Below are 12,476 nucleotides of genomic sequence, written 5' to 3'. Positions count from 1 at the left end.
TATTGGAAAGGAAAGTTGCAGCCCTACACTGTGCAGACCCTGCAGTTTCAGCATCCCTCAGGCCTGGCCCAGTCCTGCCCCCCAGATGCCCACTGCATGTGGACCAGTCCCTCCCATGGAGCTGCTATGTGCTTGCTACACAAAAGAACAACATCTATTTTCTGACATTGTACTGCAATGCACTTCTGAGATATTTATTTGCAAGAAAAGTATTAAAAACAGGATATAAATCCATTTTAAGAATGTTTTCTTAAATCAGGCATGTTCTTAAACCACACTCCTCCAGCAGCTGCAGGCACTGCAGGCAGGACTGCAAGGAGTTCTCAGGGAGAATTTCACCTCAAGAAAGGAGAAACAAGGCACTTTCTTGCAGAATAGCATCACTGAGACAAAGACTTTTCTGGATTGCTTAACAGTCAGAAAACACCATACAAAGTCTCAAAAAAAAAAAAAAAAGTAAAATTATAATACCTACACTAGCCAGTGCCTTTCAGAACAATATTTACAATAATTAGGAGCTCAATCCAAACCTCTGGATCCAATTTGTTCCAGAACACTTGAAACTAAACCAGCATTTGTTAACAGTTACCATCCAGGACAATTTGAGACCAAACCAGGTTTAAGGTGTTCCAAGCTTTATTTTCACCTGGAAAAAATTGTGTTTAGGCTTCTGCTTTAAATAGTCAGAATTGTTCTAGAGATTAAGCCCCCAACTCCTTTGGACACAGAGAGGGGGTGAGCACACAGTTGCCTTACTTGGGTTGGGCTAAGTAACATTTAAGTAATTCTAAACCTGCAATGTATTACAGAAGTTGCCCAAACTGAACATATTCTCTGCAATTTCCTTCTCTGGAACAATACAGGCTAAGCAGATGCCTTTAACATGTCTCTCTTATCTGGGACATTCACTGTCTTATCACTTAAAACTCTTTGGGGGTAGAAGCTGCTGGTATCATCCCAAGAGAGATATGATTTCCAAAAATATCCTGAGGTTGTGTGCACACACTGCTCACCTCCAGCCCTGCTTCCAGCAACACCCCTGAGCAAACAGTGCAGAGGCAGCCTGAGAACAGCCCCAAGAAAACAAACACACATTCTCCTATTTGCAACCTTTATTTCATGAATAATTAAGAAGAAAACATGGCAACATTGGCAAATTGAAGGCATACATACTAAATACTCATACAGAATACATCATGGAGAAAGTAAAATGCCCAGGTCTCTAGTGGTCCTTGCAAACTGAAAGCATATTGGGTCCTCCAAAAGGTTTAGCTTAACACAGGCTTGCTGACTTCTCATGTTCCGATCATGGCCAACTTGTGTCTTTCAAACCACAAATACAATTGGAACACTAAGATTTTCCTCAGAGCTGCATTTCTCAGCTCTAACCAGAAGCAAACAACATGTTTTTTCCTCCTTGCCATTTAAATATCTACACTAATACACCAGCCTAAGTATTCAAGACATAAGCACTTGTTGAAACGCGTTCCGTGTTATCAGAACCTGCAGGAGCACCTATCTGCACACACATTTACACATGTGGGTACATCTGTACATTGATGCAAAGCCTCTCTCTATGTAAGATATGTGTAAACTATTCAAAAGGGTTCTGGAAAAAAAAAGCAAAGTACTTGCACTTGTCTGGAGGAATTTCTAAACCCATCCACAGACTGACACACAGCAGCTGCGTTCCAGGGAAGAGTAAAACCAATACAAATCAGAAAAGCTGGAAGGACGAGAAGAGGTTTTAGAATCACTGGGTTTTAGGTCATCTTTAAAGGCCATGGAAAGTGAGCTTTAAATTAGCTATTTAGGAGATATCATTACTGGCTGCAGTGTCATCTCAAACAAGGTTAGTCCTTATCCAGTATAGTGCTGTGAAGTCAGACTGAGGCATCACTAAATTCTGTTCTTCCACCAAGTCCAAAATTCCTCACACTTGTGTCAGTTCTGCCTCACACCTGAACTGGAAGCACCCTCCAAGAGGAGGAGGATACCAATTAATGCCCTTCTGGGTTTGATCAGGGGAGTTGTCCAGCAGTAAATGGGATCACTGATTTATTTCAGATACTCTGAACAACTCCTGACCATTACTGACCTAAAGTGAACTTACAGTCTGGAGGCAAACTACTCTATGCCTTGTTTAGCAGTGTTATACTTTCTTCCCATTAGATAATATACAAAAAAACCACATTTCTGTTCAAAAAAACCCTTCAGATACATATAAAAGTGCTACTTATAGACAGAAAAATTAACCTTACAATACACATAAAACCAAAAGTTTCTATCAAACTGAAATGTTGTAAGTTACAAGGATTAATTACTTGAGAATGTTACATGTATTTGTGCCCTCCTAGATGAACTGATTTCCAAGTAATCATCCTAAAATGAACAAATGCAATAATTGGAAACCATTAAAAGCCTCCAGAGAAATTTCAACAATGGAATAAAAATTAAAAAAAAAAAGAAAAGAAAAAAAGGAGCCCCTTTTTCCTCATTTGTTGAAAGAGCTCAGAATCAAAAATGGACAACTCCATTATTGCAAGTGCAGTCCACAGCACAGGTCAGCTGATGAACTGTGGAACTGGGACTGCCAATGGCTCCTGTGCAGCAGGAAATGTCTGCTGGGCTCCCTCACTGCCACATAAATACATCAGCTACATGCAATTAAAATCATACATGGATCACTAGGTGAAAATGCACATCACACATTCCTGTGCTGGGGCAGAGCAGGTTCCAAGCCTTGACTTCCCCAAGCAACTTCCTCATCTTCTAGAACTATGCAAAATACAAAAGCCTTAGAAAAGTGCAACAAAACTAGCTTTATGACATTTTTCTTTCCATTTCCATAAATACAATCTCATAAAAATATTATTAAACAGAAGCATACTTCCCAGTGGAGAACTAACAGGCCACATTTCAGCTTTCAGTAAATGATTTTGTCTAAACTGAAAACCCCTGAAAATAGGGGATTAAAATGAAACCAGCTTAATTGCATCAGGCTGCTGTGATATTCTGCCAGAGTTTACCCTGCTGCTCTGCATCCCCAGGTCCTGCTGGGACTGATGGGAAGCTCACATGCAGCTCTGGGGCAGGCAGTGGCCTTGGGGTAAGGAATATTCCAAGCAAAAGCTAATGTCACTTGGAAGGAAGTCATCTGGGATCCATAGGTTTTACTAAAGCTTCATTGGGAGGAAATAATAATTCTAATATCCCAGAATGAATTAGCTCAGGAGATCAGGACAGTGGCTTTGTCAAACCAAGCTCAAGGGTGTTGCATCCAAACAACTTTAGGCAAGTATAGCAAAAAACACAAAGAAAAAACATTTGTATCAATTAACAGAAATCAGATCTGTACAAACCTCAACCTTTAAAGTTATTTAGCATTAATCACCCACAGCATACTTGCTACATATTCCAGATGCTGAACATCTTGGGTTAGATAATTATAGAGCTTACTAAAAGGCTGACTGTGAAATCAGGGAACACAACAGAAGAACCTTAGATGAAGGAGGGACACAGCAAGCCACACAGTAATTTAAAACCCATCCAGCCACTCTCCTGTGAAAGCAGGAACACTATTAAAAATACCTTTCTAAATAGGGACAAATGAATGTATTAAGGGCTGTCTGTGTTTTGCCAGTCCACACACACTAACTTGGGAAAGCACAGTGCCATGTCCAGCACTCCTGGCTGACAAAGAAATTAAATAGCCCTTCTCACCAAATAATGCCTCAAACTGGTGAATATCAGCCTAAAGAAAGGGATACACTAATGGCAGCTTAAAGGAAGGAGTTGCAGAAATAGAGCTCATAGAACATAAAAAGCAAACAGAAATAAATATTTACCAAGTCTAGGGAAGGACCACAAACAAAGCATACAGTTAACTCAGTCCATCCATGAACATGGCTATTTTAAGGTTCTCTTTCTACACCACCCCAGCATAACTCACAGCAGGCAGAAAGCAGCATGAAGATGCACAGCTGGATTCCTTCCAGAAGAGTTTTGCCCCTTAGGAGCTCCTGCTTGGGGCTGTGTTAGTGGCAAGAGGCAAACAAGAAGTGAAGTCCCCACAGGAGTCACAGTTTAAGGGTGCAACTTTCACTTCAGCCTGTGGAAGGAACTGTCACACACCACCTGAAGCCCAGGCAGTGTCCCCAGAGCAGGCACAGGCAGGAAGAAAAACACCCACAAGTTCTCCAAATCTCCAGCTTCCCAAATAATCTGGGTTAAAACTAGGCTGGAATAAAAACTGTGCCCTGGGCCAAATCTGTACAGAAACACAACTGAGTGAAAGTAATCTGGTGATGAAAAAGAACCCAAATGTCTGGAGTGTTCAGACTGAAAAAAGCTAAAATTTAACAGTGAAATCAGGAAGAGAAATGAGACCCCAATGTCACAGCTCCACCATTCCCAGGGCAGAGCCTCAGCTCACAGCACTGCACCATGGCAGGAGGGCTCCTGCTCATTTCTCCTCATGCGCCAAAAACCAGAGCATCCCCTCTGCCAGGACATGGACAGGAGTCTCCACCAATAAATTAAAGCAGAGTTCATTTAGCTCTGGCAAATTAAGGGCCTTCTAAGACACAATGATGAACATTACAGGAAAAACTCAAACAGTGGAAATATTTCATAAAATTGGAGGCAAAAAATTATCAGAATCACTACATGGAACTCAAAGAATATATTCTATGCAAAATAGACAAAAACCTACCTTTAAATTGGAACATGTCACAATTATATACTATATTCTGGGGAAACTATCCACAAACACAAATTCAAAAGTGGAAATTTCATTTTTTCAGTTTTTCAGAGGCATGGGAATAAGGACCAGAGATTCACACTGGAGATACTAAACAGTGTTTCTGTTGAAACAAACAGCCAAAATCAAACTGGATTAAACAAAACCAACTGAAACCCAAACCCAGTGTAACACCCATGGAAGTGTTCCCATCCCCAGGATCCAGAGGACGACACAGCTGTACCTGCACCAGGTGTCCCACAGCTCCATCCTGCTGCCCACCCTGGCCAGGAGTAACCCTGATGTTCCACAGCACAGGCTTTTGCAAGGCACATAGAAAATATAAATGGATGACAACATATTTTCAGTACATTCAGCAATACCTTCTGGGTTAAAAGGGAAATAAGTCAGCATAAACTTGCACTTGACATGAACAGAAAACCAGGCTGTTTCAGGATTAACTATGAACAGAAACAAAACACAGCAGTGTATTTATTCCACATCCAGAAGGGCTACTGCTATTTTTCCTCTTGAGCTACTGAATGTGGTTTGAACCTTCAGGAAGAGCCACACTGTGGAGTGCAGCAGGGCTTTGTGTTTGCTTTGCTCTCCCATTGCTTCATTCCTTCCATGGGCAGCACCTGACACAAAGGCTCAGACACATCAGGACACACAAACCTCTTCCTGGAGCCCAGGGCTCCTGGGCTGGATTCACAGAGTTTTATCAGACAGATCACAGCAAGAAGAAGTTCACAGAGCTCTGAAGTTCATTACAAGATCCCTATTACAATTACTGCTAGCTTTTCTCTCTCTTCCTTTCTGAAGACCAGCAGTTCATGTTTCAACAGAAGGGATCTGGCAAACATGATTTCTCCTTTCACAAGTGGTGACACTCTCAGGGTTATTGCAGTTAAGGACTCTGACAACACTCCAGGTAAATGAAGGTGACCATTGGACAGAAAAAAAATCAGCTCAAAGTTTGAATTACCTCACCAAAACAGGTGATGAGTGAATTTAGATCAAGAAATGCTATCTTTTTCATTAGAAAAATATTATTTTTTAACTCTAAGGCAATGAATAAGACAATCATAGATAAGGATATCAGTTCAGAGGATAAACAGAAGGGTTTTTAAACACTGATTGGCAAAATCTGGAATTTAATAATAGGAGATAGAAAGCAAGACAGAACTAATGTGTATTTCCACTAAGACTATTCTTATTAAAACTAATGAAGTAAAAAAAAAAAATTGAAGAAATATAGAGGAGAGGAAAATGCATTTCAGACTTTTATTAAAATGTATTAATGAAGATCTTTCACTTGAAACCTCGCTTGTAACAACTGTCTTTAGATTATGCTGGCTCTTCAAATGCACCAGTTAATAATCTGAGGGTCTCTACTTCTAGTTCTAAAGAGTTGCAAGAACGTTTGAGACACCACTGCTCTGCAAACTTCTCCAAAGGCCCTCAGCACAGGTTAAATAGTTATTTTGCAAAGTTCCATAATTCTCACAGGCACATATCAGTGTAAGTGTGTACTGTTATGCAATGCTAGAGACATGCTGCATTATTACTCTTCACATGGGCTATGTTCTTCAGATGATGGGGTTTTGGATTTGGCAATACTTTTGATTTAAATCTGTGCTTTTTTACCATGAAGAAGTTTCACAGATGCCAAGCACAGTTGCATTCACTGGGTTAACATCTATGACATTCAAACTGTCCTTAACAGTCGTAAGAGCACCATAGAACAGATTTATTTTCTTTACAATGGGGTTACTGCTGAAAGAGCCTGTGCTTATAAATAGCAGCTGTTACAGAACTCACTGCTCAAGTTGGCTTCTGCTTAATATTAATGAGATGTTCCATGGCTGAACTGCTGGTAAGTGCTCAGAAAAGCAAGAGGCAGAAGCAATGACAGAGTGAAGTCTCCCCAGGATTTGACAAACAAGATTACAACAAACAGCTCCTGACAAAGGGAGCCACGAAGCCATTGGGAGCCATTAACATTCCACAGCAGGCTCTGAAGTGCCAGCACCTATCAACTCAATGATAGCTAAGGCACTTAAACTCTTTTGCCCAAGAGCTGCTAAATGAATTCAGGTACATTTTCAGAAAGAAAAAGAAGTTGAGCAGACTAAAGTTTCTCAATTCCTTCCTTGTGACAGTGAGTCATTTCCACGCAGTATTTGAGACGGCTGGGTGGACACACATTACATCAGTTCCTCCACAGTCCTTCCCAGAGAACATCTCACCTCCTGTCACTCAGATGAGCATGTGCAAGACCGAGGAAAAACACACAGAAAACATGGCAAAGTTGGATTTTGAGACAAACTACTTCATTATGACATCTTATGGAGAGTATCTTCTCGGCAGAGGAAATGCTGTCCCAGTTGCACAGTTCCAGCACAGCCATCCATGATCTGTGCTCGTATTGCTGCAGGGGAAAGCAGCACAGGCAGAGCAGGGAGAGAGCAAGGAACAAGCCAGACAAGGGGTGATCATTGATTCATTGCTGTTAGAGTGGAAGCACAGGGACTTTGCACAGATTCCTTGAAGTGTAGTGTAACCTGAAAGCCAGGAGCTGCATTGTGCTAGTCTCTACAATCCATAAGATAAAGATGAAAGCCACATCACTGTGACAGAGGTAGGCTTATAATGAAGCTTTAGGATGAAGACTTCTTCTGTGCCAGATTTTTCGAGGTATCAAGAGCACTTTCCCCCTCAATTTGTCATTATGGAATCAAAGCTTGTTTTCCTAGAATATTGTGCACATTTTAAAGGATGGAAAATAGCTGTATAGGCAGTAACTAAGTTACCATTAAGAACTCTACTGTATGGGGCTGCCATATGCTGTGGGCAGAATATTCAGAGTCTGTGAAATCAGGATGCTACAGATAGTTCAGTGATATGATGCCATTTTATCCTTTTCCTTCTCAAAGCTTTATCTGTACATTCAGTCTCCTATATGCCAGAGGAAGCACTCATCTCTCTCCCAGCAAAGAAAGTTTCAGGAAGTCTGACTGGAAAGGCAGCACAGAAGTAGTTCAGGCTCTTTAGGCTACATAATTAATCTGAATAGCTTAATAACTTGGGTTATTCCAAGCACTGTGGCAACAAGTTCTTACTTTTAAACAGTTGTTCCCATGCTTAGTAGCTGAAGCAATCCATGATAGTGTCACTGAAGTCTGAGGGGACTCAAATGTTGCCAGTTTTGAGCGAAATGGGGATTAGCATTTCAGTAAGATTTCCATCTGGTAGCTCACGTTGCTTGTATCCCATGGATGTGCTGAACGATTGGGGTTCAGGTTTCAAAGTATTTGTAAATTGCTGTAACATACAGCATGACATTCTGCCAGTCCGGACGCTCCGTTCGCACCATTTCATTGATGTCCTGTCACACAAAACACATCGGTCAAAAGCAGCAGTGGAAACCCTGAGAGCAATGTGGCAGTGCTTTCATACATTCCTGGCAATGGGAAATCTGTCGAGTTTCCACAGTTTAAAGCACTGATGAAGAAAGCTCTGTTTTCTTCCATATATCTCGGTATTACTTACAAACTGTAATGAATAGCATATCTGTAAGACAGCTCTTTTGTTGACTTAAGATTGAAATGCCTGATGCTGTGCATGCTCAAGCTGTGCCCCACTGAGCACAGCTGGTACAGCAGTCAGACTTTAGTGTTCACAGAACCCTGCACCAGCCTTGCAAATCAACACAACCCACCCAGGAGCTGTGAGCCACGGAATCAAGGCCCAGATATTAATTAAAGTTCAAAATTGCCATCAGGTTAAGCACCAATAAATAACTGACTCTCATCTACCCTCTTCAGCACATGGCACAAAGCAAAGCAGAGTGATGCAGTTCCTAGTAATTTCTGTTTACTCTGTCTGAAAGCTTTGGATGCAGGAATCTCCAGAACTCAAAAAAGAAGTTGTGAGTTCTTTTAGCTGAACATCTTCAGAGAATGAGTAACTTCTACTTGCATTCCTCCTGTTTACATACAGGAGGTTTCACACCCTTCCTAGCCCCTCACTCATGTAATATGGATGAGAAAAAATGCACAAACCTCCACATCACACAAAGTGCAGGTATGCAAATAGCTACTAACTTCTTCAGATGGATGCAATTTGCACTTAGACTGAATTCCATTCAATTTGCCTGTTTGGAGTCTCTCTAATGAAGTACATCACAAAAAGGAAGGGCAGACAGCAACCATTTGGACTAAGGCTGAGTTATGCAAGAATTTCTGTAGTTATTTTCCACTATCTCATTCTTACATCAGCACTTGGTAAAAAACTTCCACATCTCAAGTCAGTGCCAAAGTCAAAGTAGGAAAGCCCAGGAGCTGCACTGCCATTGTCAGCAAACACAATGCTGGGGGGTAAAAGCACTGATAAGGATCAAGGAAAGTGTTATTTTTAAAAACTCTGTTGTACTGTTAGTTGCTAACTATGGCAGCTTTGTTAGAACTTAGGTTGCAGAAGTATCACTTAAATCTCATTTCAGCTGAGTTTTTGTGATCACTCACAAGGGTTTGGATACTCCCAACTCCACACCTTCAGAAATACTCCTGCTCTAGTAAACACTCTACTGCTGAAAACTAATTCTTTTATTGTGACATTTGAGTAAGACAACTTTTAAACCATCACTGAAAAAACCTTACAACTATTTGCAATGATGACAAAAGTCTAACCTTAAGAGGCAAATCTCAACTCACACTACACTGAGAAAAAGGAACAAATTACATTGCTTGATTTGTAGCTCCAGAGTTCAAAAATCCTGAATAATTTAGAAGTAGGTCAGAGACAGGACAGATTTAATGGATTATTGAAATCTTATTCTCAAATTATTCTCAAAAAAATACACTGCTGTCATTAATATTTATTTTCATATTGGGAGATAAGCGTTGGTGAACCTTCCTTTTAAAGCTTAACCAGTCTGCAGGTCAGTCATTATTTAGTGCAATAACCTCTAGCTGAGCTCATCTGCTGCTATTTTTAAGTATAAACATCCAGATCTTTTGAAACTACAAAATGGAATTATTTGGATTTTATAAGTGGGTCATAATTAATTCAATATACATTTAAATCTTACCAGAGTAGATTTGATGCCAACACTTTCAGCTGCCTGAAAAGCCAAAGTGAAATTTCTTCTCTGCATGAGATATAAAAACATGTTAGAAAACAAGGAAACACTATTTCAAACGCAACAAAATGGTCTTAATGTTCATAATAATGCTACTACTTAAACTTCAAATGGAGTATATAATTAGACTACAGTAATTTTAAAGAGCCATAGGAATGAATGCGTTTTAATATCATCCAAAAATTTATAAAAAATTATCAATTGCTTGTTCAGAAGATAATGCTGAATATCATTGTCAGTGAAGAACAGCTGAGTTATAAAATGCTAACGAAGAGATTATTTATTCTCTGAAAAGAATAAATAAATAAAATCTCTTCATGCATTAATGAAATAATATTTTGTTTTTAGAATCTATTATCATTGATTGTACACCCTGGGCTAATCAGTAGGTAGGAACTGTGGCAGACCAGAATACAAATGGAAATCCTAGTAACACTGGGGGTTTTAGAACTCAGATTAGTTCACTGGTCTTTATTAACTTATGTCAACCAAAGCAGGGCAGTCCTGGGAATGGGATTTTTAATGTCTTACCTTGTCCTGGCTGTTCAGCTCTTGGTAGGGAATATGGGCTGGGAGGTAAGTGTGGAGGACTGCACAGAAAGCCAGGCCATCATTCCAGCTGCTGCTGAAGTTTGTGATGTCAATATTCTTGAAGGAAAACAAAAAGAGAAGCAATATTACAACTGTAATCTAACAATTATTACAATTATTATTACATTATTACATGCTACCAATTGATCAATACATCTTTTTAATACCTTCAAAGAAATTGGCAGAGAAAGTGGACAGCCCAGTATCAAAGTTCTGTGGTAAGAACTGCACTACTACCAGAGGAAAACAAAACAATGTAGTGGTAAGAAAGTCAGTTATTTTATATATTAATTCCTGCTAATCTTAAGTCCTCCTTCAAAAAAAGTGCAAAATGTGTGCTTGAGTGTGTGTTAAAAGCTGTAAAATGTTGTGCTAGAGAAAGTAATGGATTTGGTACAACTGTACCACAAACACAAATTTAAAAGTGGAAGTTTCACTCAGTACTTCAAAGGCATGGGAATAAGACATTTTTGTGAGGGCCAGAGATTCACTAAATACTAAATTGGTGTTTCTATTGAAACAAACAGCCAAATCAAACTGGATTAAACAAAACCAACTGAAACCCAAACCTAGTGTAACACCCATGGAAGTGTTTCCATCCCCAGGATCCAGAGGATTAACAGCTGTTCCTGCACCAGGTGTCCCACAGCTCCATCCTGCTGTCCACCCTGATGTTACAGCACATCCCCAAGACAGAAAAGCAAATGAATCAAAGAATTGTACCCCAAATCCCTGATCAGACAATGTGCTCCTATCTCTGCTCATGTTCATTCTATTTTCTCTTTCTACGACATTCATATCCAGACAAAATTTCTAATTGATGAGGGAAAGTATTTTCTCTTTTAAACAAACCATTTCTCTATAGAAACTGATGAGAACAAGAAGACAAGCAAAAGTTAACTTTCATTTGGAAATAAAGATGTTCCAGCAGATTTAGTGCTGACAGTAGCAGAGAATCTTTGGGATTGAAACTGAAATTGAAAACTGCTGTCTTGCACTCTTGATCTTTTACTTCCCATAGGAAACTCAGTGGCACTGGCAAATGCATCTCCTGAGACTGTATAAATTATTGGAGAGTCAGCCCAGTCCAAAAGAGTTATGAACAAGATGCCTCAGTGACCTTTTAAATGAGTGTATATTTGGCTGTTGGCAGTCAAACAATGTTAGAGAGGCTAAGTGGATAGCAGTCAGTTTAAACTTTAATTAGGAAACAACCAGTAACAACAATATATCATATCTCTTTTACACTCTCAGGGAGAAATATAAATATGCTTTAATATCTAACCCACTTAACTGGGCTCAAGCAGAAGTATTGTATTTGCAGGGAAATGCCCCAATGAAGGCAGGAATGATGCATCTGACTCCATGTTCACAGAAGGCTAATTTATTACTTTATGATACTATATTATATTAAAGAATACTATACTAAACTATGCTAAAGAATACAGAAAAGATATTTACTCAATGTTAAAAAGATAATAATAAGAACTTGTAACTCTTTTTAGAGTCTCAAAACAGGTCGGCCAATGAGTCAAAGCAACTCACACCAGAATTTAATGAAACAATCACCTTTGGGTAAAAAATCTCTAAACACATTCCAAAGGAGCAAAATACAAGAGGAGCAAATGATATAAGAATTGTTTTCCTTTTCTCTGAGGCTTCTCACCTTCCCAGGAAAAAAATCCTAAGTGAAAGAATTTTTTCAAAAACGTAAATGCTACACAGAACTTTACTTAGTTTTCAAAGTTTTAACAGCAGAAACTAAAACCTCCAGTGACAGAAGTGCAGGATCACAATCACCTGAGCCAGCCTTTCACCTGACAGTAATTTAGTTATCATCATCATCATCATCAGCTGTTTTGGACAGGACACTGAAAGTGGTTATTGCTAAGGCAGGGAACTCCACCCCGAGCCAGCGCTCTGTGCCAGGCAGCCCAGGCCACTTGGACTTCAAATGAACAACAGCCACAACCTCCTCTGACAGAGGAAAAAAACAAA

General features: G+C 39.7%; 1 protein-coding gene across 1 annotated transcript in view; it reads right to left on the bottom strand.

Moving 5' to 3' along the window:
- Positions 1-1,100: 1,100 nt before the first annotated feature.
- SPECC1L (sperm antigen with calponin homology and coiled-coil domains 1 like) overlaps positions 1,101-12,476 on the bottom strand; it is a 65,571-nt gene continuing 54,195 nt past the window's right edge. The window contains exons 14-16 of the mRNA XM_058036760.1: positions 10,419-10,535; positions 9,837-9,896; positions 1,101-8,132 (exon numbers count right to left, since the gene is read on the bottom strand). Coding sequence (XP_057892743.1) covers positions 8,043-8,132; positions 9,837-9,896; positions 10,419-10,535 — 267 coding nt within the window. The 3' untranslated portion in view covers positions 1,101-8,042. The remainder of the gene's footprint in view (positions 8,133-9,836; positions 9,897-10,418; positions 10,536-12,476) is intronic.

The sequence above is a fragment of the Melospiza georgiana genome, chromosome 18 (genome assembly GCF_028018845.1).
Source record: "Melospiza georgiana isolate bMelGeo1 chromosome 18, bMelGeo1.pri, whole genome shotgun sequence".
Taxonomy (NCBI): Eukaryota; Metazoa; Chordata; class Aves; order Passeriformes; family Passerellidae; genus Melospiza; species Melospiza georgiana.
This window is presented reverse-complemented; position numbering and strand designations above follow the sequence as displayed.